The sequence below is a fragment of the Dermacentor andersoni genome, chromosome 9 (assembly GCF_023375885.2).
Source record: "Dermacentor andersoni chromosome 9, qqDerAnde1_hic_scaffold, whole genome shotgun sequence".
Lineage (NCBI taxonomy): Eukaryota > Metazoa > Arthropoda > Arachnida > Ixodida > Ixodidae > Dermacentor > Dermacentor andersoni.
The window spans coordinates 110,338,334-110,365,565 of record NC_092822.1 but is presented as its reverse complement, the minus strand read 5'-3'; the positions used below and the strand labels follow the sequence as shown (position 1 = coordinate 110,365,565).

Genomic DNA, 27,232 nt, shown 5'->3' with positions numbered 1-27,232 from the left:
GGAATGGGAAGTGAAAGATGATAGAGAAAGAGGGAGGATGTGGCCTAATAGACTCCACTATGCGCGACAGGGGGAGTGTCGACGGCTCGCCCGAACAGCCCGAGGCAGCGCGGTCACGGTAGGGAGAGCGGTTGGATAGAGCCGCGCCGCCGGGTTTCCCCGCTACCGCGTGGGAAAGCCAACTTCTGGGGGCACTTTCCGCCGCTTGACGTTCGATATATCGGGAGTCACTGCAATATTTGTTCGATGTAAGCGTAATTTTTGCTATATATACTCATTGTAACTATACCGTGACCAGAAATTGTTCGATATATAGAATAATTCGATGTAAACGGGTTCGATATAGTCGGGTTCGACTGTATTTCATATAAGCGATCGACCTTTTCCACTATATTTGACGATAACAACGACCTGCAGCTGTAGATGTCGATGTAAACAAGTGCACCGCTTTAATAAATCCGACGCAGAAGGCTGCGCTCGAAGACTTTTTGAATATGCAAAACGTCTAAATAATGTGTAAAAAGAATACAAAAAGTGATGTCCGAGTGCAGAAATCAGTGACAAATTCCAAGGCAGCCGTGCCGCCAAACAGAACTCAGCGTGACTTTATCGGCCGCACTGTTTGCAGAACAGCACACTCAGGCCTGCTCACCCAGTAGTCATTGAGTGCTACATGGCTTCAGGAACGAGCTGCTGTGCCGAAGAAGCCATTAATAATTATTCGCGATCCATGAAACGCACAACCGACGCGCACTCAACGTAGGCGCCAGTACACAAATCAACCGGCGAAAGCCTTTGGACCCTTCCAAAACGTTTTCAGCGGCATGCGACAGAGGGCAGCACAGGAAAATGAAAGAGGCGGATTATGCTTCATTGAAATGAAGTATGCCAATGAGTAAGTCTCAGCAACAGTTCGCACTTACAGTGTGAGGGCTACATATGAGGACTGCGTGATTTTGTAGTTTGTCTAAAGTATAAATGTTATGTAGTTGCGCCGAAAACAAGACCATAAGGTGGCATTGCAATCGAAATACTATGAGGCTCCAATATTCTAAAAAATATTTATTTAAACTTATTTCAGCATTCTTACGTGACCTGAACCACCTTACAGGAGTTGTGGAGGAATCTAAAGCAACCACTTCTCAGACCTGATGGGAAAAAAAAATTACTAGTGTTGCCCTCTAACATGTTGACTTTTGAGAGGTAATATGAAAAGTTTTATAGCATTTATATAGTAATCAGGGAAGAATGCCAGCAGAAGGGACGCGCTTGCTATATTTGTACAAATATAGAAAAATGCTTAGAGATGGTATTCAGGAATGCTAAGTTCATGTGCAAAGAAGGATTGCATGAGGACTAAAATGATGGTGATATCTATGTCAGCAATGAATGTGTTTTTTACAATAGGCAGCATGCATGCTAACGTTTTAGCAAGATCATCAAAAGGTGCTTTCCAGATAACCAGATGGCCACAGATAGCCAATAAAGGTCCCTTTGTCGAAATGCTAGCTGCTGGCCGCAGATTCCTTTGTTCGTCCACTGCTCACCAATACAAGTTTTCGCTTTCTCGAGATGTGTCTTGTTTCACTATTATTGACAAAAGTATACAAGTGTAGGAACAAGGCCAGTACGTATGGTGTGACAGGCCATAAAGATGCAGCTTGTGATGAACAGTCTGTCAATATAGAACCGCACTGTAGCACAACGTTGTCACATAATAATAACACTTGCACAAAACTCTCACCCTGAAAGTTGCATGAAATCTCAAAACTTAATTGGGCAGCTTCAAGGTCATACTTTCATCTATCTACATCCTGAACTTTACTGCTACACTGCTATAACATATGAAAACGTCGAAAGAAAAGAATAATTACTATTCAACTATGACAAAAGATAGCCATTATCTTTTGTTTGCATTTTTCATCAGGAAGATACTTTTTGCCATTCCTGTCAGCCCGAGAAGCGATGCTTATTGTTCTGTGTTGTGCCTTTAAGTAAGTCACTATGCCCAAGTGTGCCTGTCAGCCACCGATGCAGATTCCCAGCAGTGACCAAGATAATTTGTGAGCATGAAACATCCATATACTATCGCACCATTAGCTCAGAAGTTGGTTAAACTAAAATTATGTGATAAGTTCTTGTTTTCATACAACACGTGATGCGACAAAACTTATCAAGTGTTGCTTGTGTCTAATTTTCCGGCAGAGCATAGTGGCACAAAGCTTGCACGTTTCTGAACAACACAGACATTCAGGAGCTTTGGACGACATTAGCAACTGAAGAATTTCGTTAAAGAACTTCAATGTCTTCAAGAGACAATGATGAGACAACAAAGGGATGTGGCCTGAGGAGCACCAATTATCCTTACTAAGATCTTTAACCAGCACAAGTCATAACTCTTGCTTAAATTTTCAAATTTAAAATTTAAACAAAACCACGACATTTCACCAATAAATGCCACTTGAGTTTAAAGCCTGCTAACGTGTTAATTAGAGAGAAATCAGAACTGTTGCACTGCGGAAGGACAAGTGGCACCCAAAAGGTTATTATACTGATGCCACCAAATATGCCTCTACCGGTCCTACCTGTACTCCTTCATCCAGTAGTCGTGCTGCCAGTACCGAAACTCCGGCACTGTTATCCCCATCGCCTTGGTTGCCACACTCAGCGTAGCACCCGATACAAGCCTGTAAAAACAAAAATAAGTTAAAATAACAGCAAAGAGAAATACAAAATAAGTTTAGATTGATTAAGCATTTTTAAAAAATTCTATTTTTGTTAATTTCACAATAATACAGCATGTTATTAGAAGAGTAAATGAAGGGCAATGTTATATTTCTTTAACTTCACAGTGGAACACTAGCTCTGACATGTCAGTGCGACGTCACGGATTTCAAGGTTTTTTTTTTTTTTTTTTTGTATTTGGGCCGCGTTGGATCAGTAAGTTCCCAAAACTTGCCATGTCCAATATTTGGCTCAAGTAGCAAGAACTGGGCGACTCTGAATATATTCGTGATCTGTCGGCACAACAGCTAGGCAGAGACGAAAAAGGAGATGATCAAAGGCACTGGTCATCTCTTCCTGTTCGACTTTTGTCTAGTTGTTGTGCTGACAGATTTAGAACGCTACTCTAGAACGCAGTGTATGTAGCCTATATTACGGATAAACAATTAGGTAGGCCGGATTAGATGCAGTAAAAATCCATGAAATCCCCGAAAGCTAGAGCGGGTACTTCGAGATGGCATCGCCCTCCATTTGCTGTTGCGTCTGCTCCAACTTCCCAAGGGCTTTCTCATGGTAAAAGTGCATTTTTTGGTCTTGTAGAAGAGTAATTTACTAATACAGGTAAAATCTTTTTCCTATGAGTGATCTATTAAAATGCAGTACTCTTTTTTCTGTCAAAACATCTAGGGGTTTCACGGAGCCAAGCTCTGCTAACTTGGCACCTGCCTGGCCCAGCAATGTACAATGAAACGAGTGAGGCATGACTTCCATAACAACACTGATTACGTGTTTCCCCCAATACTTTAAAGCCGTGTTTTTTTTTTTTGCGAACCCTTAATTTCCACAAATTTCATGGTTCAAAATATCGTGAAATTTTAAGGCTACACAAAATTTTCAGAAAACAAATGTGAACACTACACTGAAACTAAACATTTACTTTGCCAGCTGGTCCTGCTTTCTTTACCCCGCCAAGAAAATGGCACACTTGATTTACTTGGCCATGCAAGCTTACACTGTACCAGAAAACAGCTATGTGTGGAAAAGAAACAACATGCAACACTACTTTGTGCATGTTGTAAAAGAAAGTCACAGCTTTGCTCAAAAGGCGAAGCATCAACTGCGAGAGCAAATTAGTAGACAGCTATACGAAGTAAGGATAGTAGTTTTATTGGCCGTATGAGCATATAAACATTCGCTTACTAACTGAATTAGCAAAGCGTGGTGTCACGCACACGCAAGCAAGCATGAACACATCTCACTAGATAACCGTGGAAACTCACTGTCAGAACACTGGGGTGAGGAAGCTCGGCAGCAGCAGCGAGCGAATTGACCTTTGTGCTGCCTCTCGCTTCAAAGCTAACAACGGCTAAAACACAGTGCATGGCGGACTCTGCCCCCTTCGCACATTCCTTTCAAGACAGAACACACACGGCCGCGCCGTAAGCAGGTGCCACCAGAGTAGAATGCCCTCCTCCCCTCCTCCGACAGCATGCACTCGACGGAACCTGCCACGCTTCGTCCCCGCTTTCCTCCCTTGCGCATATGAGTGAGCCACCATCGTCAGCCCATCCTTGCATGCTTTCCCTTGCACACACGGCATATGCCACGTGGCAATGATGTTATAGCCCTTGGACTTTACACGGAACACCATGGTGATGGCAGAAATGTGCCTGAAGTACCCATATAATTGCTATCACAATAAAAAATCTTGACTTGATTATGCATGCAAGCATGCCAGTTTATTTCATGCTAGAAAGCCAATCCATCCATTGGACAAGTGATGCATTAGAAATTATGCCTGAAGAGCACTTGCGAATGACTTAGAAGTTTAAACAAACCGCACTATTTTGAAAAGGAAGAAATGGTGAAAAAACAATGCAAAGAGCTTTTGTGGCTTAAGTGAGCAGTATGGCTGAAACCCAAAATCATGATGTTTAGCAGCCACAACTGCGCCCAAATTCGCCGCTTCGTGAACAAGCGAGGCTGCGAAATTATAGGGCTTTACAGTATCGTACATACTAACCAACAATGTACAGTAGTCTTGAACTTTTCTATCCTTGCTGTCCCATCATCTTTTCTGTCTTAATCCGAAGTATCTCCTAAGCACTAGAATGTCTTGGATGTTTAAGTTCCAATTAGCCCAATTTTCTACCTTAAAGAGTACTGCTCTATCTTTTCCCCCAAAGACCTGAACATATATGTACTCAGAAAAATTTATGCAGAAACCATTGAAGCTGATTACATGAATAAGCAAATAGCCTGCTGATCCCATTGAATTATCCGTGCAATCTCGTGGATCACTGAAATGCATCAGACGAACCAACAGGACTATGAAGATGGCATGCTCAAGACTTTAATGATGTTTGGATGATTAAAGCATAGTTTAGTGGTTTGTAATGCTTTGGACCAGTAACAGCAAAGGCATGATTTTTTTTATATATAATTTTTCCTTTTTTTATATATTATGCTTTAGAAGTTATTAGAACACACAAAATTCTAGTGCACTGCCTATGCTTCTTTTTGAAGCGAAAAGCTTCACTATGCTAATCAACACCGCGCTTCGCGCGAGCCAACGTATGTCGGAGCGCGGGTGACGTCGCGCACGGCACAGGTGGCCGCTGCCGACTCCGTCGCCTGACTTTTTGCCGCTGCCACGCGTGACGTCATGCACAGCACGGGTGCCCACTGCCGCGTGCTATGCGTCATTGTTTGACGTTCGCCAGAAGCGCGTGTTTATCGCAGAGGCGGACTATATAACTGCTTGCCAGAGGTTAGGCGTGCGCATTCAACATGGAAGGAGAAGAGAGTGATACTACCGATACAGAAGTGCTGCCCTTATGGTATATATCATTGATAAGCAGTTTGCATAACTACACAAGGCACACATATAGCATAACCATAAGCTAACCAAAGCATATCCATAAGTTAAACCGTAAGCATAACCATAGGCTAAATCATAAAGCATAACCATAAGCTAAACTGTAAGCATATCAATAACTTAAACCATAAGCATATCCATAAGTTAAACCGTAAGCATAACCATAGGCTAAATCATAAAGCATAACCATAAGCTAAACTGTAAGCATATCCATAACTTAAACCATAAGCATATCCATAACTTAAACCGTAACCATAACCATAGGCTAAATCATAAAGCATAACCATAAGCTAAACTGTAAGCATATCCATAACTTAAACCATAAGCATATCCATAACTTAAACCGTAAGCATAACCATAGGCTAAATCATAAAGCATAACCATAAGCTAAACCGTAAGCATAACCATAGGCTAAATCATAAAGCATAACCATAAGCTAAACTGTAAGCATATCCATAACTTAAACCATAAGCATATCCATAAGTTAAACCGTAAGCATAACCATAGGCTAAATCATAAAGCATAACCATAAGCTAAACTGTAAGCATAACCATAGGCTAAATCATAAAGCATAACCATAAGCTAAACCATAAGCATCACTGAACCTTTTCGCTTCGAGATATCCAGGCTTAACCTTAGCTAAGCCCCAGCCAATTTTTTTTCACTAATTTGGAAACCACACAAAACCTCTCTCTATACCTTGTGCAAGGTGAACACTGGCAATGGCAGAGACCGGACGTAAGAAGGAACGTTATCATCGTTGTTTCCCAGTGTCGAACCATTCAAAGCATGCGTAGCTTCCTCAGAATTCATCGTAAAGCTACACAGCCTGCCCGTCACACACAAACTGGAATTCCTGAGTGAGTGTGTATTTGGCCAAATACAAAAATAATTTTTTTAAAAGTGGGGGCTCTCAAAGAAAGTTAGCGTTTGCTTAAAAATGAAATATAGTGTTTTTCTAAAGCCTCCATGTTGATGGATACCATCGGTCAATATATATTGTTTCTCAGCCTGGCTGTTCACGTTTTGTTTCTTTGTCGGGATTGTCGACATAGCATCAGCTGCTGATCAAAGCAACATGTCGACAAATGCCACTACCGTATAATTATGATGGATTGACAGATGAATTTTGTGAGTGTCATCGTCGAAATGAAAAGGTTGCTGGCACTGCCAAACCCATTCTTTCAACCAACTTTTTGCATCTATTCCCAGCTTTTAAGTTATTACCAGGTATCTAAGTATTTATACGTCTTAAATAAGTAACATTCTACTGCAGATTCATTCATCCTTCCCTTATTCTGCAAACCCAAAATCTAATTAATTTAATTATGGAGTTTTATGTGCTGGAACCACGATCTGATTATGAGGCAAGCCATAGTGGGGGACTCTGGAATAATTTGGTCCACCTGGGGTTCTTTAACATGCACCTAATTCTAAGTAACATAGAGGTTTTTGCATTTCGCCCCCATTGAAATGCAGCCGCCGTGACCGGGATTCGATCCCACGACCTCGTGCTTAGCAACTGAACACCATAGCCACTACGCAACCATGGCAGGTTCTGCAAACCCAAAGCCTCAGGGCAATGCAACAATGTTATAACTTCTGAATGAACAATGCAATGCGTTAACAGAATGCGCTCAATTGTTCTGGCACATTAAGCATGAATAGTTGTTACTAACAAACTTTTTTCGTATAAGTTTTCCTTCTCCAAGGCCCTGATTTGGTTTCCGGCAATAAGGCACTGCCTTATGAATTATCACCAAACTTTTCTCTTTTCATTTCATTCCTCTCTGCTTGATATGCAGTCGAGCCCAGATGAAGCTAATTATTGTCTATATTGAATGCATAAAACTTACTGACCACTGCTCATGTAAAATATCTCCCTCATATCAAACTGGATATTGGATATCTTGAAGATGTGCATTGTCTGGTGAGTAGCCTCCTCGCTCAACACTTCAGGATGCACTTTGCAATGGATGTACTGCACGGATGTACCGCCTACGCTCCCGGCCAGCATCACACATGGGACGGCTGTGTGGCCTCTATAAGGAAGTCATAGGGGACACGCCTGCAAATGCTGTACAACCTCGCCCACCACATCGACCACCAATCCCTATCTCGACGGAGCTGCCAGGTGTCTCGAAGAACCATTCCCCAACATGTGCTCTACAGCAGACGGCAGCCTCTCTCCTCCAAGAGAGACTTGGGGACCACCTTCACATCTTCGTTGATGGATCCGTGATACCGGAGACGGGCTCAACCACAGCAGCCTGCATTGCACCGGCCCTACAAAAGAGCAAGCTGTGCTGTCTCCTGGGACATGCAAGCTCCACCGCAGCAGAGCTAGCAGGACTCCACCTTGCTGGGGACCTACTTGCAGAGGAGCTACCAGTGACCCCGGCAGCCATCTTGTGCGACTCCAAGGCGGCGCTGCTCTGCCTGCAGAACCCTGACAGGGCTAGCCTTGGGGTTGCGCTGCTCTCTTCAAGACTGACGGCCTTTCAGGACGCAGGATGTTCACTATCCATGCATTGGCTACCGGCACACATGGGGATCCCGGGCAATGAAGAGGCGGACACTCTTGCAAAAAGTGCCCACCACTCGAGCGTCCCACTCAGCCCTGCTGTAACGGCCGCAGACTTCTCGAGACACAGGCTGCGCCGGCACATCATCGCCTGCCACCCGGACAAATGGGTATCCCTGGGCATTCCTCCACGGCCTCTTCCACAGCACGGCTTCCTACGAAGGGATGCCTCGTTACTGCTCCGACTGCGAGTTGGCTGCTACTAGATGGCAGCCCGCCAGCACCGCCTTGGGAAAGTCACCTCGCCATCCTGTGCCTCCTGCGGTGAATCAGAGACTCTGGAGCACCTCCTGCTGGCCTGCCCTGCTCGCCTGCAGCACCGCGGCCGACTTCTGCAGGAGTTCCACCGCCTGGGGCTCCCATGTTCACAACAGGAAGATATCCCCTTCCCCTGTTGTAATCAGCTACCAGCCTTCCTAAGTGTCGTCGAGTACTTCGACTCGTCGGGGCTCTCGGCGAGACTATAGGAAATTTCTACAAAGACGGATGGCCTAACGGCCATCCCACCACCTCGGGCTTCCTGATTCGCCACTACTTCGCTTCTACTGGGCCACTTCCTATACAGTCTAACTCCAGCATACTCCTCCGGTCGAACCGGAGGAGTATGCTGGAGTAAGCTTCGTCGGGGAAATTGGTGCAATCCCATAGGATGTGCATCAGGGTGGCCCTCTCCCGCTGGCACACGCGGCACACATCACTCACATATAATTTCGGGTATAGATGAGTCATTAACACTTAGGTGGGTAAGGAACCAGTTTGCAATTGTCTGAACAGCACCGCCTCCGCTCGGCTCAGCCCCGGATGCGGGGGTGGAAAAGTCCTTCGAGCCAGGCGGAACTAACTGTGTAAGTTTGTTGAACGTCGTCATGCGGTACTTGGCACTACACCACGTTGGACGGTCGGTGCAGTGGCGCGGTTGGTTAGCGCTCGCGCCACTGCGTGTGCCGTCTCGTGGTTATCGTGCTTCTCCGACGCATCGTTGCCCGCGTGCACCGGGAACCACTTGATTCTAACATACCGATTCTCTCGTTGCAGGTCAGCCGAGCACAGAACGCGCACAGCCTCACCACACACTTGGCCATTTCTGGGGGTGCCAATCATTTCGTGCCAGACTACTGTTTGGCTCAAGTATGACATAAAAATTTTAAAATACTAATTTTTTTTAATGTGCCCAATGCATTCAAGTTTTGCAAGCTTGCAGTGGCATGCATAGAGTTTTAACATACAGCGCATAATTCAAGATAAAAAATTTATGCAGATCCCACGCACTGTGGAAATCAATGTAAGTGAAGCCTGGTGTGCTGTTTGCTTTGACTGACGATAATTAATGGTGATGTTGATATCGAATGTTTAATTTCTTCAACATTTAGCCCCACACGAGAGTAATGAGTTGACGTCAAATATTACCTTGCATGCACCACAGCTGTTTGTCTGCATAGTACACAAAACACAAAGGGAGATGTGTTTGGTTGAGGCATTGTTGTGCGCCACATTTCATAACCTCTCCGAGGGTTGAGCATTGTCATTGCCTCATATGGCACATCGTATCGTGGAAGTATTAAACTTCAATTGGATTATGGGGCTATACGTGCCAAAACCACAATCTGATTATGAGGCTTGCCGTAGTGGCGGACTACAGATTAACTTTCACACCATGGTGTTCTTTAACGTGTCCCTAAATCTAAGTGCACGGGCACTTTTTTATTTCGCCCCCATCGAAATGGGCGCTCGTGGTCAGGATCAAATCCCTGACCTCAAGCAATGCCATAGACGCAAAGCTACCATGGCGGGCACAGAAGTGTTGATTTGACATACAACCACTTCTATGGTGTCTCATAGACCCTGTGGTGCGCTTTAATTAATGCGACTCTGCTTCTGCACGCTTGACATGTTTGCATGGTGTTTTTATTTTTCAGAAGCAGCAGAGACGTACCGTACCGTACCCTAAACTTAAGTTTATCCAGTTTCCTCACAACCACTGTCGTGTGCACTTCCCCCTTATTTACATTGCTTAATTCTTTGTAGATTATGAGCTGTCACCACACACTGACTTCTTTGCCGGGGTATGCAATAGGCACCTAGCAACTTAAAGAGGCCAGGCTGTCAGATGAAATGGTATTTCCTGGCTTGCATTGCCTGTGGCAGTAGATCCGTTCAGTTATGCTGCAATTTCTGGCTGCAACAGGCACCAACCACATGACATGAACTGAGCTGAAACGCATGAAAGGTGTAAGGTCAGTGTACAAGCTTCACAATGCTTGTTTTGTTAAAAAAATATATTGATCTGAATAAACATGATAATGAGCATAACTGGTTATTTGATGGACAAGCTTTAATTAATTATAGTATTCAATGTTCCAGAGCAAAACTGCAGCTATAAAAATTGCCGTTGTGTAGGGCTCCAAATTGATTGGGGCCACCTGGGTTTCTTTAAAGGTTTACAACCCCTTCTGGAACCGGCTGCGGCAGCCAGAGATCAAACCCACAGCTTTGCGCTCGGTGGCCGAATTGCTATTGAACTGAATTCGATTTATTGCTGCTTGTGTATGCAAGTTTTAAATAAAGCAAGAAAAGCAGGATCTTTAGCCAAAGGCTAGTGATGGATCCAACTTAAAACATAATATAAGAAAACAGCAATTCAGGAGATTGCAGTCTGCATCATTAAAGAAAGTGAAAAAAATTCAATTAATGTAGCAAACATGGCAGGATTCGTACACAACATATGACTCAAAATTTGAGGATAATTTAAGGACTTCATGAATGCCAAAGGCCAAAATTCAAGGAAACGGAAACAAACTTTATTCGTGCACATGCACTGAAAACTAGTGAGATCTTCTTATCAGCTGCAATTTCTTAGAGGTAAGCAGCTGCTGCGTAGGACACACGCTTCAAACTATTGAGGTCGCTTGTCTAAGTCGACTTACCCATTGTAATGATGTCAATTGCCTCCTGGCATGACGGTTAGTAGTGTCCAGCTTCAGCCAAAGATACTTGTGATAAAGCCAAATGGCTGACGCTTACTTTTCGCCAAAGATTTCTAGAGCCTCGGGCTCAAAAATGGAGCCATGATGCTGCAGTGTGAAGAAACTAGCAAAACAACAAAGTGGTGGCACGGCTCCTGGTCGCTTGATTTGGCTTCGTCTAGCTCCACGATGGCAACGGTTATTTAAACGAGCCCGTCTTCAGTGGCAGTGTATACGGCAAATCATGATCGCTTAGTGACACACTCGAAGGAAAATATCTAGGACTGTTTCCTGATAGATAAGTGTTCATGGCATAGACCCTATGAGGAGTTTGTTGCTTTAAATGCACGAGTCACCCTCCACCCTAGTTGTCAAGAAATTCAAGAGGAACACATTTTCTAGAAGTTTCAAGGGCCACCAAGTCCCCACCAAGTCTGAATTAAAGGGTATTCAAGGATTTCAAGGAGGTGTACAAACCCTGACATGCTCAGTTTATGAAAATTTGGTAACAGTAGGTAAAATACAAAACAATTCCTAGCAGCATATGTAAATGGCCACTTACACAATGTACACCACACATCTTTATGATGACACATGTATGTATAAGTGCATGTATGTTTATAGTAACATTATACAGATGTAAGATGCGTCGCATACATCACGCTTTCATGCCTTATACAGTGGGCCAACACAGTGGACAGGACTGCGCTTCAGCTATAGATGTGCCAAGTACAAGCAACTAGAACTTATGAGGACCTTGCATTAATCAAGAAAAAAAAAAAATATATATATATATATATTATATAAAAGGCCTGAACCACAAGCCTCTGAAGCACAGTACCCATGGGCGCTTCGTGCATCTGGCAAAAGTGGCCACATGACTCACCCGAGTAGGCTTCCAAGCCCAGCGCCTACAAGTGAGCCACGAACCCCCATGTTGAGTTTGTAGACAAAGCCTGCAAGGGCTGCAAGAGAGGATGCCACAGGCTATGTTGAGACACACAAAGCCACAACCATTTAAAGCCAACAGACACAGAAGTCAATGAAAACATAGGGGACTTATTGCTTATATTTTACTGAAATGTAGAAGTTATAAGAAAAACAGAAATGAAAATAGAAAACTTACTCCCTCCGGCATATCAAGAACGCTAGTATGGGCTCTACATTGGGCTTCGAGTGCTTAATTAAGAATTTTTAAGCACAAAATTCAGCGTATCAGAAATGATACGTTGGGCTTTGTGGGTCGAGAGGTTCCCATAACACCGCGGGAATGGCATTAAATTTTAAGGCATTAAGCAGTTAAGGTCATTTTTTGTACCCGTGTGGTGCAGGTATCACCCATTAATTTCTATTTCTTAGAAATAAAAGCTTCAATTAGTGCACTTATCTTGGGCATCACTACCACAGCACTGAAATTGAATCTTGCTTTGACATCCATGCCATACATTTACGATAGTCTCACACTCCGCAAAGCTCCATGTTGGTAAAATTTCTATATGAATATGCTCTCGTCAAAAAAAAAACTAAAATTTATGTTTATCAAGGCTGGCCTTATCTTTGTGTTTCAGTCTCTCAGACAGTTTGGCAATCAAGATAGCTGAATAAAAAGCCTCGAACCCCTTGAAGCTGCATTTTTGTAGCTTTTTGTCCTAAGGTCTTTTTCCATGTATCCTTATGAGAATAAACTCCATTGTCACAATCAAAAAGACCTTAAAGGCAACTAACCAACAGCTGGCATCTATTAACAACTCCTAGCTAAACAGGTTATTATTTGCAACAAGGTCTGTCCAGTTACTGAAAGAAAAAAAAAGTTCAGTAGTTCTCATGGTTCACTTGAGCGACTGTAATGCACTAGCATTACCAGACCCTATCATTGAATGGTTGCCTGTCAACATTCGAACGCTTCTTTTAATATGCCATGTGAGTTATGATATGATCGACTGCTACTGTCTACGAGCCTACGTCACCGATGATCAACCGGTGCAACAGCACGACTACTGTTTTTTGTGATGTTTCTCTTACAGTCGCCAATTGATAAATCAGATTGCTAGATGCGCATGAATTTGACTGCAACCTCAGTCTGTATTTCAACCACTCTCATGCTGTCGCTACAGATGAAAGAAAGTACAGCCAATACCTGCACCGCATTTCTGTTCCCTGACGACTTAAAGCCCAGCTGCAAAAAAAAATTTACCTATGCTACTTTGGTTATAAATGGGCAGCATATACTGCTTAAGCAACGTGGGCAAATTGTTGGGCTGGTAATTGTCTAATTTCCTTTATGACAGCCTGTACATAGCACCAAAACAGACATGTGCAACTAGTGAGTGCCAGGTATGATGTTAAGTCCCACCATGTTGCCTCCAAGATGTTTAGCGCATAGCGGGAGCCCAAAGGCAACACCTAATCTCGGAGGTCAAGCGTGGGAGCGCATTCTTAGTCATGAATCAATTCCAGTGAGCTGTAACAGCTCTTTCTTTTTTCCCCTGGTATAAAAGACATCGACATTTACGAGCCTCTTGTGGCACATCCAGTCGCATGTCAAACGTAATATCTTGCACTGAGACAGCCCTATACCTACATTATCTGAAACTGAAGTTATTATGCAGACCAAAATTTTGTTGCAGGTGGCTTTTAAACACAGGTCCAACATGCTCCAATAGCTGAATGATTGTGCATTTTTCTGCGACAGTCACAGTCTGGCACTTTCCTCCCTTAAATGGACACTAAAGGCAAATACTAAGCCAACCTAGACTGTTTAATAAAATACCATTTCAGAAACCTCGCAACGCTTGTTTCGGGCCAAGAAAGGACTTAGTTTACGAGAAAACTGCATCTGAAGGGTCTGTATACCTTTTTCGAAATTGAAATCTCCCGCCACCCAACCGGGGTAGTGGTGACATTGCATACGCCATCACCACCCTCTGCTGCCGTCGGCAAGTGAAACGGCGCCCGACAGATGGCGGTACCGACCCAAGACAGAGCGGTGGATTCGCCGCTGCAGCTGCTTTTTTGTCCAGTGACATAGACCGTTCAGGAATCCCGCGACATCACATGGAAAGTGAATTCTCTGCTGCTTGCAGTTTGTGCAAGTTCCGCGAGCCAGCAAAACCAGCGCAGCACTATGCGATAATGAAACTACTGAAATGAGATAGCATTGGCGACGCAGAGTCAAGCGAAAACGAAACCTTTTGACTGCCTACGTCATTGTCAAGGGCAATTTCAATTAGTTCTTTTTTTCTAAAAATGAAATAGAGCTGTACAAGTAGCATTTTATTTTGTCTTATAATGCAATACAAGGACGTCTTTTTCCAATGAGTTGTTGAGTACTAGTCACAGAATTTAACTCGGGAGTGCTTTTGTCATTGGGCAAGTGCTTGGATGTCCCGGGGGAGTCTTTAATCATGTCCTGCATTTACCTCAATTTCTCGATTAAAAAGGCTCTGTTCGCAATAATATTGACGCCTTAGAGATTCTCGAGCAGTAATCTATGACTTAATATTTGCCTTTAGTGTCCCTTTAAGAGTGGCCATTGCTGGTGCTGACATTGAGAGAGGAGTTGGTACCGCTCTAAGCTGCTTGGTGATTCTGAGAAAAAAAAGTCTCTAGTAAAGTCTAACCCACTTATAACAATCTCGGATATAACCACAACCACATTTCAGTGCATTTGTGATTTTCCGACCCTGCCTACTAAAACTGCTTTCAGGTATATGGAAAGTTTGTTTAAATCGCCGCACTGTTACAATGAACACTTCACTCAGTCACTGTAAAAAGAGGGCACACACGAAGCACCAAAGCATGCAAGCGCACCCAAACTGGGCACATGGTAGCACGTGCTTCGTTGCAGCCCAACCACAACAATGATACAATGACACATGACATCAGCGAGCAGCCGCCGTGTGTGGATTTCGGAAGCTGCAAAGAAGGTCACTCTCTTTCAAGACACACCTCCGGGGAGGACGCATTCAGCATAAACAGCAGTAAAAGGTTTGAGGCTTGTTGACATAAAAGTAGGCAGACCACGAGCAACAGAGAAGTACAGAAACAAAGTTCCCAATAATGGTTCAGAAAATTTGATGCTAAGAATTTTTTGTCAGTAATAAAAGGGGGGAGATAGATAAGACATCAGGCAAAATAAGAAAAAAAGCTTGGTGGCACCACTCACCATCCCCATTTCAAAGGGGACACTCACGGAATGCATCCAACCAGCACAGCACGTGCGCCGGTGCAATATCGGATGCCATAACTACGACAATCTCATTTTCGTGCAATTGTCCATGCGGCACCACAGGCATGGCGCCTATTCCAATGATTTGGAACGACCATCTATGTCCTTCCACTATGGGAACAGCCACTCGAGAGTTCCTGTCATTACTGTCAACACTCGCGTAGCTTGAGTCAGCAAGAATGCTACACCACACGTTGCCACCACGAAATGTTGCAAAGGACCGGCGGTTACTACGACCTTGTCAAGAGATCACAGTTCGACGATGCTTCGTTTATGCGTTGCCGATTGCTAGTAACAGTTTGCAGTGACATTCTACCCTTCGAACATCAAATTTTTTTCCCTCAGGCGATAACCTAATTTTACACCTCTCATGTGGCTAATGCACAATCGTAATGCCAAGACCATGATGTACGAAACCTTCGCAGAACGGTGGCATGCTGTAGTAGTTTCCGAAGTTTATGCTTCCAACTAACCAGAACGCTTCGCTCTCTTGTGCAGAAAACAGTTGTGTCCCACTGTAATAGAATTTATCACTAGCTCTCGAAAAAAGAAAATGGCAGTTGTGCTTGCAGTTTCTAAATGACAGGTGATTGAAATCAGGCGCCACTTTGAAAGAGCTGTACGATGATGCCTTTTGTTCGTTTGCAGCAAGGTGCAGGTCGCACCGAGAACAAAAATGACGCTTAAATTTGGTTTTGAGACCAAAATACTGCCAAATTGTAACTGCTGACATCAGCTTCAGTGTGGTTAATTTTTGAGCATCTTGAAGGATAAGTCTACATATATAAACCAACTACTGATATGATGACCACATTTCGCGGAACTATCGAGTTCATTATCAACAGGTTTGACTGTAGTAATAGTAAAGAATGAAGTTGACCTCGACCGTGCCGGTATTTAAAAATTAGCGAACACTGAACCTGCAAAATCTGCTAACAAACCACAAGCTCAGCCTTTACAACTTAGCAGTTTCATTCGTCTTGTGTGGTTTGGGTGCATCGGTGAGTACTGGGTTGACTAGGCTTCTCTAGTTATTCAAGGAGGCGCTGGCAACATGGCCAATGACCATGAAGGCAATACATCAAAACCAAAACATCATTATTTCTGCTCGACTCTGTGGCCAAATCATTATGCGGTCGTGCAGGCAGAGTCTGAATTAATAAGCAGTATGTTGTAAGGTGTCTAAAATTCAGATCATCCCTGTACACTACATCTCTGGGATAAGTGGCAGTGATACAAAGCTGTCCAAATAATAGTGTATGTTCAAATTATCCATCAGCAACTGTGTACCACAGCTATTGCTTTGTAACAAAACACACACCTACTAAACTATGAATGCACAACAAAATGAACATATCAGGGTGCCTACTATGTTGGCATTTTCAAATTCGCCGACTGTTGCAAGTTTTCCTTGAATGTTCTTATGAAAATTCTGTGGCAGTCTATGACACTAGCAGTTCAAGTGCAATAAAAAGAATGGCGGTTATTAGCTTGCCAAGTTACTGCCATCTGCTAATTTTGAACTACTACCACAAGGCTGTAAGCCAGTTTGAATGCACTATCAGAGCCAACTAAATCATATGCTTCATGCATATTTCAACAACCCGGCCAGGCTCACGCCCACCAAACCAACAATTTGCTGAATGCATAGGTTCTGTTGAAACCACTGCTTCCTTCTGCCCTACCACTACATTTGCCACAGCCACTGTAGGTACTAAATTTCCCTGATTCAAAGCAACCAAGGTGAAAAATTCCCCTTTATCCTCCTGAAAATTCCAGATTTTCCCTTATGGTAGACACCCTATGATATCTTTGCTACACAACCACGCAGGCATACATATAATTTAAGCAAGCCACAGATAGGGGGTATTACAACTCCTTGATACATAAAAGTGTAGCCGAAGAGCATTGGCCAATCCAGTGTGGCCATCGCACATCCATTGCCACTCTTTATGTCACCTGCCTTTCTATGTTGCACCCCTCCACTGCTCCTACTTCGGTACACCACTGAATCAGCAGTTGCTCCACAAAGGACATACAAGGGTATACCCAAAAACAACGTATATGTTTTTAGGCTGAATAAATGGTTTTAGGTTTCTCAATCACATGAACTATTGCAATAGTTCTGCGAAAAACAGCAAGATGGAGAGAAGCAACTAATAAAGGAAAAATTAGACACCGACCGAATCGTAGCAATTGCTACAAATATCATTTTCCCTATATTAATCTCTTCTATCCACCTTGCACTTTTCCACAGAGCTATTAAGTCGAACTCTTGCCTTTGCTACCAGTTGATGACAGGTTTGACTTTACCCTGCCATCTGCTAACCGCCTGGTTAGCTCAGATGGTAGAGCGGCTGCCCCGGAAAGGCGGTGGTCCCGGGTTCGAACCCCGGATCAGGACGAATTTTTCTTCAACTGCAGGGCTTTTTTCTCGAGGAACCTGTATGGGTTTTCTTTCTAGCAATTGCTGCAATTGGGTGGATGTCTCATTTTCCCTTTATTAATAAACTGTTACAGCTTTCCCCCAAATGTGCATCCAGCCCTGTACCTCAGAGTATTTAATTGTTGATTTATTGTTTCTGATACCTTAGATGTAAGGATTAAATGTGCAGTCATTTTTTATTTGTGTTTTCTTTCATTGGCTTGTTCCTCACTTCTTTTCTACATCTATTTTTGTAAGAGTGTCAGCATTTTATGGCGACTTCATGTAACAACAATTTCAGCAGTCACATGGTGCAAACTCACACTGAGTGCCACTCTTTGACCCAGTAAGTGCCCAACAAATGCACCTTCTTCTGTTAACAAATCCACAAATATTCTATTGCTCAGCCAACATTACAACCTTTGCTTTATCCACTGATTTCATACAGAGTTTATCTTAGAGTTAGCGCTACTTTTTCTCCTCATAACTCACCAATACGTTAGCCTGTTCAGTGACAAAATTTCACGTTATTTGGCATGCATAAAAGGACATGTAGAATGGAAATCAGCATTTTTCTCTGGCTATGTTGACACATATAAACTACCTAAGGTAAGGTTTAGGGTTATTGGCAAAATATATTCCTTGGTAGACTTACAGGGATTCATCACATTATTGGCAAATATGGCTTGCATGCTTAGACTAAACGTCGACCACTAAATGGGCAATCTTGTTCTAAAGCTGTTGTACTCCTGAAACTTTTTCAGAATGCCTTATAAGTAGCAGCAGGTACTATTTTGTTCAAGGAACAAAGTATTCTTGTATGAGAAAAAAATCTGAGGAGACCTAAGCACTTCTTACGAGTTGTGAATGCAAAAGTAATAATGTCCAATTGAATGCTGCTGAGCAGTCCTTCAAGTTTTGCACTGCGAGTTATGTTTTTCAGTTTTGCTGCAGGGTTAGTTATCGAGTTTTCCAGTTAAACTGGTGCGGGTTAATTCTTTTGTACAGCTTCTACGTTAGCATGCTGGCTGTAGACCAGAATTGTGTGGACGATACTGCGGAGAAATCAAGGGCGTGACATGCCATCGATGTATTGCACGACAAGAGCCCGAGGAAGCAGCAGCGGCCACCAAAGCCGGCAGGCGCGCGCAGCAGCTAAGCCCAGTGGGGGGTGAGAGAGAGAGAGTGATGCAAACCACTTGCCAGCTTCCGAGAGCGAGATGGCGGCACTCACACGTGCACGTCACGTGACTGCCTCGCCGACGACAACCCGTCTCGCCCCGCGGCGTCACGGTGCCGTGTCTCTGTCGAGGCACACTGGTGATGTGACATCGCAGCCAATGCTAATTTAGGTGTCGTTTCGCTGCTACAGATGCTGTCAGCTTTCTCGCTCAATGGGCCAATTGATGCTTTCGCATCAAAACATTCCGGTTATTTTTAGGTGCCCACCACCCTCGTACGTCTCTATATCACCAAATGCCAAGTCTCCATTTGTATAATGCCACTATATTAAGGCACTTGTAATAACACATGCTCTTCACTGGTGTCACAATTAGCTTTACCATATTAAAGCTTTCACAAGGATGCATGTTGTGCACTGGTATCGTGATACGCCCACCCACATTGGAGCCCTTGCAAGTTTCCTACAAAGAAATCCCCTGAAGGAGTGTCTACAGGAGCTGCAAGCGTGGTGGTCCAGCCGACGTGGGAATGACTGGCTTTGTACACGGATTCGCATAAACTTGCTCCTTGTGGCTTCAAGTGGCTTAGTGACTTTGCAAATTTATCATTTTCAACGAAATGCTCTAATGCTATAAGTGCCACAATTTGCAGTGATTACGCATTTGCACAGAGAACCTTGTTGCCTCCTTCATTTGAAAAAATATTATTGCCTTGAAATACATGCCAATAAAGGCGCATAAAGCATATTAAACAAATCCAAGAGAGTGTTTAAAGCCGCAAGTGCACAGATTAGACAAGTCTATGCGCTGACCATCATTCCCATGGTAGCTCTAGTAATTTTAGTAGGAAACACCGCGCTTTGTTATGTCAAGGGCACTAATTAGACATTTGCCATGAGGCAACCCCATCCACCTATCAGCACCTATCCAGAAGTCAACACAGCGTTGACACCAAAGGCTGACATGTCCTGATGTGAACTCAGACATTTAATATGCTCCTGCACAAAGCGGGCTTCCATATCTGGAGCCAGTGTAACTAATGTAAAATAAATCCTTTTTCCTTCATTCCTACTATCGGACGTACTCGTCGATGGGCTTGGTGGATTCCTTACATGCCACCGCGAGCCACTACAGCTTGGAAGCACACATTGTGTACTAGTAGCAATATGACTGGGCTACAGCAATTTTATGCTTCCTGTGTGATTGCCCCACGTTACCAGCCATGTACAGTAGAGTGGTGACCTTCAAAATGCTATTGCATTATAATGAGCTATGACAGCTTCAGCATGCTTTGTAGACATTCTGAGAGTAGTCTTACTCACTTCCAGCAGCAACATGCTCGGCGACGCCAAATTTATTTCTGTACGTAAACCCTGCCACCGCAACACTCCTGCAACAGGAAAAAAAAGAAAAAAAGGCCCATTCATGATAGGCACGCCCAATGCAAATATGTGACAAGTATGACAGATTGCATAAGTACCAAGGCACAGTAAATAACCAATGGAAAAATGTCATCTGCAAGAATTTTCAATCAATCAAGTAGTGAGCTTATAATAAATAACAAAAGAAATATTTACAGAAATATTTCGACATTTTATCTGTATGTCTACTTACCGGTCCAATGTAACACACATGCTTACTGCACATAAGATGGCTGAACGAATGTAACTCTGATGACTAGGTTACTTACATGCAGGTATTATAACTATGTAACTTAATTATCAGAAGAAGAATATTTTATGTTGCAGCAGAAAACATGAAATGTGCATAATCAACAGAATCATAATGTCCAACGTACAAAAGAAACCACAAAGTGCGTACTGCATTGCCCATTACAAACGAAAAGACAAACATTTCAGTATTTTGGCATAACCTCTTCAAATAGTCTGCCCAACGTGATTTGAGAAATACAAATTTGCCGAAATTCCCAGACGCATGCGAGGAAACCGCACGCAACTGCTTTCCACCCATAGGATTCCCTAGCTAGCATGCATCCTCATACAATCAAGGCTAGATGAAACAGAAACAAAATAGCGCAAATTAGAACACATCTTACAAGTAACAGCTAGAGCATAAAATTCATAGAGCCACATAGGTAAAGTGTTGCAAAAGATGCTGCAGGCACCAAGTTAGTTAAAGGAGCACTGACATATTTTTGAAGATGTGAAACCCTTTCTACACGTTTCTTGTAAAACCTTTTTTACAAACTTATTCAATAAAGCTATGACACTTTGTAGGTTTATGGAGTTTGGGGGAACACAAGATGTATTAGGTTACAACTAAACGTGGTCTTGAAGTGGTGTGCTTAGTGTTTGTGACGTTATTGTGCCACAAGACATTTGCCAGCTTCACATAGCAATAAACCTAGGTACAACATCGTTGATCATTACAAAATAAAAACACGCTGATCTACTGGAACGTTGCAATTTAAATGACAAGAAGTTTGCTTAAGTTGGCGAAGTAGCAGCACTAGCATACAACATGAGTACAGCCTCGTCGGCTGTACGTTGTTAGCTGTCTGCATCATGAGGACTAAGGCAGCGTACGACAATTGTCGAGTAAACAATGTTAATGATATGCACAGAAGTCTTTTGAGGTACAAGTCCCTCAAAGTGGCATACATCTATGAAAGTTTCTTTGTCCGTTTCGTGCTTAGTGCCAATCTCCTGACAAAAAAAGAAAAGTGTAGCAGACTTGTGTGACCTTACAGAATCGCAACCCTATTGCCAGCAAAGCTGTTTCTTTTGTACAATTGCAATTAGAATTTCAGGTGCTTGTAATTAAATCACATACTTTAAAATGGTGCCCATAAATCACTGGTATGCAGGAAACCTATGGCCACATATAATGCTTTTGAGTACTTCTTAAGAAATTTTGCAAAGGCAGTAATTCAACGAAAGAGAATGAAGTATTCTAGAAGGGGAATTCGTATGACTGCGACAGAGCACGAGTAGGGCAATATCATCACGGTTTGGCAAGCAAAAGCAGTTTTTGTCGCAGCACCACGATGATGCAGTCATTGATATGCTCTTCTAAGGGTGCAACGCACAAAAATTGCGAAATCGTCCCATATTTTGTCAATTTTCCCATATTTCAATCAATAATGTCAAGAAACAGAAGCAACGGACATTTTAGCACTAGTAATTGCTTAGTACTGCTCTAATTACATGCTGTACGGCCATGTGATGAGCTACCAACTTAGCACACGATGTCTGCCGGCCCCACGAGTTCACTCGCTTGCATTCGGTGTGCGTGCATATGTGAGTGACCTTAGGAGGCAAATGTAGGATTAGTTACGGCTTGATGCACTCCAGCAAGCAAACTGCCATGGTTTCTTTGCAGTTTGTAAGCTTTCTGTCGCTTTTGTCGCGGGCTTCCACATTAGTACGTGCAGGTTTCTCAGACATGTGCACACACTTTTCACGTCGCTACAAAGGTGAGCACTTTCCATACATGCAATTTGAGAATGTGGTGGAAATGTGTCATGCTGAACTGCAGCAGTGGCTACACATCCTGCAAGGAAAAGGTAATTGCCTTCAAGGTTCTTAGTGACTCAATACGTTTGCAAGCCAAAACAGCCTGTTTTATTGCCGGACGCCATGCCATTAATACTTCCCAACCATCCAAACTACTCCTGTTCCGTTTGCAAAAGAAAAAAGAAGTAAGCCAATTGAATGCGACATGAAGTACATGAAGCATGCTAAGACAGAGACTTTGGTGGGTCAAGACATGAGGATGCACGCTGCCTGCAATGGCGAGCAAGATGACACGTGGCATTCTGGGGCCGCACATGTTTGCCACGAGTCCACGGCCTGTTGTTGGTGTCACTGTTTCGAACTTTTGGGAAGTCAGCGTGTCTTTTACACACAGAAACAGCGAGCGGCGGATGGTCCCGGGTGGCCTTTAACCAGTAAGCCTCTGTGGCGTTCACGCCGTGCACATCCCCCGTTCTCAGCAAGCAGGCTTGAACAACAGAGGGCGCATCAGTACCGTGCACTATGCCGTGATCTTATTGGGATGCCAGTGCAAGCGCTGTTTTGCCTCCTGAAAAATTCTTGCGCCGGGAATTCATCGATACACATTTTACTTCGTCAGTACATTGGCCATTGGGTCCACGCCTCCACCCTCTTTTCCACTAAATTTCAACTCGGGTGCGTTCACAGTTCTACCTGGACAGCAAGATAAATTCTGGGTAGTTTGTAAAACAGAGCTGCCACGGTACGGATCACTGAGCCTTGCCTACACATTATCCATAACCTGCCTCTCATTTAAAAAAAAATATAAACAAGGTGCCTTGTTTAGTTCACCAAGAAGAACAGGAAACCTGCTACGAACCTAGTATAGCATAAAAAAGAAAGAAATAGGGTTCAGTAATTAATTGCAACACTTCTAATAAGGCCAGGCACACTAAAGTTTAGCCATACAATACACTTAAAGTAACCGCCATTTTCATAAAATAAAAGCTTTGTGGAACGTAGAGTTATCTCCCAATATTGGCAAGCATAGCTAAAAGCAGCTGCATGACATTTTCGAACACTACATGCAGAACTTCTTTTCAAAAGCTGCAGTTGATCCATGTGCATTCAACTTCGCACAGAGATTCGCAGTAACATTCACCCCATTTTAAAAAAATTTGATCTCGCTGGCATTTGTCATTCTGTCATGGCAACAAGCTAAATTCTGCGCTGCTTGTAAGACACACTCAACCCTCTGGAGTGCTGGCATATGTAATCTATTGCAAAGGATGCAATTGACCGACACACTTGAAATTTTGCCAACACATAACCTTTTAACTCATCCTTATTTTCACTAAACGTAAACAAGGTGCCCCATTTACTTCACCAGGGATACCGGGATATACTTATATAATGCACAGAAGGAAACAAAAAAAAACAAGGGTTCAATAATTATTTGTAATGCTCCTGTTGAGCCACAAACATTAAAATCTCATGGCACATTGCAGTTAAGATGGCCCACATTTTAACCAAATATAAAGCCTGTGTAACGCAAAGTTCTGTCGGGGCATTGGAAAACATAGCTGATAACAGCAGCATGAGACATTCTAAAACTTGCTTAATTAGGTCCTGAACCACCTCTTGGGCTTGGTGAAAAAACATAGTCTGTAGATAACATACGCTGCTGTGGACATCTCAGCCAAATCTTGTAGACATGCATGGCACTTGGAGCTCCCAAGCAGAGCATAAAGTCACCTTTCTTTCAAAAGCTCTGTTTTCAACAGAAGCCTGCTCCTCACTCCTTTCTAGATGCTTTATTTTGTAATATATGCGAATTCCCATACGTGGTTGCTATTGGCCAATAGCTGACGCCAATCAAGAAGGGTGTCTGAAACGGTGCACTTCTTCCTACTGTTAATGTGCATACTTATTGACAAAGTTTAATAAACAGGCTGAAGTAAGCGAAAACATGCTTTTGAATTTCAATAATAATTACATACTTCTGGAAGCAGCCAACTATCGTCTGCTCAAGCTTGGCTGCGGCCGCCCACGCAGGAATTAAACTTTGGCCACCCTGCCTATCGGTATCATAGCCGTCGGGTCTTGCTAAGTTCGACTAGTTTTGAACGCTCAACTAGCCTCGAACCACGCAACACATATGGTCAGACACATGCGCACTTGTCATCGTGTGTGTGGTCTGACACACTCCTGGCTGCTCGTGGTTAGAGGCCTTGGAAGAGTTATTGATAGTGCTTCGAAAATGTGCAAGTTGGAGGTGGCTACTATCTGCCAGTCAAGCTAGGGAAGGACAGAGCCGGTCCGCACCACGTAGCCCAATCAGACTAGAGGATTTGAGCGGGAGCATGCCCTCAAGCTCTGTCGTACACAAAGCTAACATACGCACTACAGTTGCATGTAGCTGCAGTCTGCTACGTAGCGTAGATACAGCGGCCGCCACAAGGGGCCACGACGAGTCCACTAGGTAAGCACACTGCGTCTCACTAAGGACAACCGCGTTTGACTTACGTTTGGCGCGGCATAGGCGGCAAAGTCGAAAGTAGCGGCATCTACGTTAACATGGAAAATAAAGTTTGAACTGCGCACCACAGTGACGTTCGTTCAGTAGGTGGAACATTGTGGACACGCCCCACCGCCTTCCCAGCGCAAGGCACTGAAAAAGGAGAGGAAGCACCATGAATGGCATGTTTGACTGCCAATAACTCTGCTTCTGCTGAACGCATTGAAGTACTTTTTGCAACAAAGTATTTCTTAAATAGCCAATTTTAACTTCGAATGTCTTTCTCCACTTTGGCAAAAGAAGTGGTAAAGCGCCCCTTTATGGAATTTTTCACAAATGCTGTATTTGATACACGGGCACTCAAATTCGCAAACAGCTTTGCCATAGCAATAATGGCAATTTTCCTTCGTTTGATCAAAGTGGTATTTGTAGTTATGCAAGTGCAGCGTGCTCAATTTTACACTGCTCCTAAGATAGACTCTTAACTCCCTGTAGCATTTGCATACGTATTTTATTTCAAAGGCTGCAATTAACCCACACACTTTGAAAGTCTGCCTATACATCGCTTAAACCGTGCCCCTTATTTTTACTAAATGTAAACACGGCATGTTGTTTAGTTCACCGAGGACTCTGGAGAGAGAGAGAGAGAGAGAGAGAGAGGGCTCTTTATTAGAAAAACAGAGAATTTTGCCAGCGCTTATATAACCGCTGGCATGCTACTCTGTATAGGGATGGGGAATGGGATTGAAATATTCCAGAAGAGAGTGGGAGAAAAAGAGGATAAAAATAAATATGAAATGTCCAAGTGGACCTGATACTAATATTTACAGGTGACATGGCCGGTAAATTTAGGCTTTTGTATATGAAGTGTGCAATTTTCAAAGCTTTCCTATTAGACCAATTTATGTCAGGTATTTGAACAATAAATCCCAAACCCATCACTGTTTTGAAGGGCCGGACATTGGACTTAAGATGCTCGGTAATATTAACAGTTCGTGGCAAATCATGTCCATTTGGTGCTCAAAAAATTGTCTCTCGTCGCGGTACACGGGGCATTCTAGTAATATGTGCTCAATTGTCTCTAAGTTGCGACAGTTATCACAGTACGGGTTAGTGGTAAGCCCTATGCGGTACAGATAATTGTTCGTGTATGCCACGTTCAGTCGAAAACGATGGTACAATGTCTGTAAGTGTCAAAAAAGTGGTCGTGGAATTTTCGGTCTCATTTCTGGGTCAATGTAACGCAGGAAGTTATCTTGGTGAAGCGGCAGATTCCAGATGCGGTCTTTTTCTTGATAGGTATATTTTTTTGCCGTGTTTGAAGCGTCGACTTTTGTAAAAAATGTTCTTTTGAACTTGTGGTATTGGAGTCCATTTCTGGCAGCTTCATCCGCTCTTTCATTTCCCGAAATGCCGGCATGGCCAGGTATCCACTGGAACTTGATGCAATGCCCAGCAATCTTAGCCTTGTGATGAAGATAAGCAATGTCAAATGCTGCAGGTTGATTATTGCAACGCTTGTGCCTGTTCCACATACTTTGTAGAGCTGCTTTTGAATCCGTGAAAATCACCCATGTCTTTGGCGGCTGCTGTCGAAATACATACACAAGGGCCTCCTTAATGCCATATAGCTCCGCTGAAGTAGATGATGTCGCTCGCAAGAATCGTTGCCCTGTAGAGGGAACAAAAAGTCCGCACGATGAACGATGTGGAGTTGTAGAGCCATCTGTGAAAATGTGCGTTGCGGCTGCGTATTCTTCGTGCATATATTTCAAAGCTATCTGATAAGTCGCTGCTTGAGGCATTTTCTTTTTCGCACTGATTCCAGGTATATATGGCACGATTTCCCGTGGGGACAGTGTCCATGGTGAAATGTTTCGCGGCATAATTTGTGACGCCTGAGCAGGAATCGAAACAGATATGCTTCGAAAAGATGAATCGAAATAGGCCTGCTCAAAGCTAGATGTAGCACGGGTTCTAGAAATATCCTTTAACCAACAGGCATCCCCTTATAAGACATGAAAACAGGAAAAGATAGAGTTGAGTAATTATTTGCAACACTTCAAATTATGCCAAGTACATGAAAGTTTCAGAACGCATTAAACTAGACATTCCACCCATGTTTATTGAATTCAAAGTTGGTGTCTACTACAGTTGTTTAAGGACTGCACGAAATACTGCCGATAACAGAAGTAACAAACCTTGTAACACTTGATTAAGAAATTGTTTTGCAAGGACAGTGTTTGATCTACGTGCATTAAACTATGCAGAGAGAT

At 43.3% G+C, this 27,232-nt stretch overlaps 1 protein-coding gene across 2 annotated transcripts in view; it reads right to left on the bottom strand.

Annotated features, from left to right (window-relative positions):
- Nucleotides 1–27,232, bottom strand: part of 140up (RPII140-upstream gene protein) — a 44,801-nt gene that overhangs the window by 8,804 nt on the left and 8,765 nt on the right. For both annotated transcript variants that reach the window (XM_055069377.2, XM_050176383.3), the window contains exons 4-6: nt 20,306–20,373; nt 12,036–12,114; nt 2,586–2,687 (exon numbers count right to left, since the gene is read on the bottom strand). In XM_055069377.2, the coding sequence (XP_054925352.2) occupies nt 2,586–2,687; nt 12,036–12,114; nt 20,306–20,373 (249 nt within the window). The remainder of the gene's footprint in view (nt 1–2,585; nt 2,688–12,035; nt 12,115–20,305; nt 20,374–27,232) is intronic.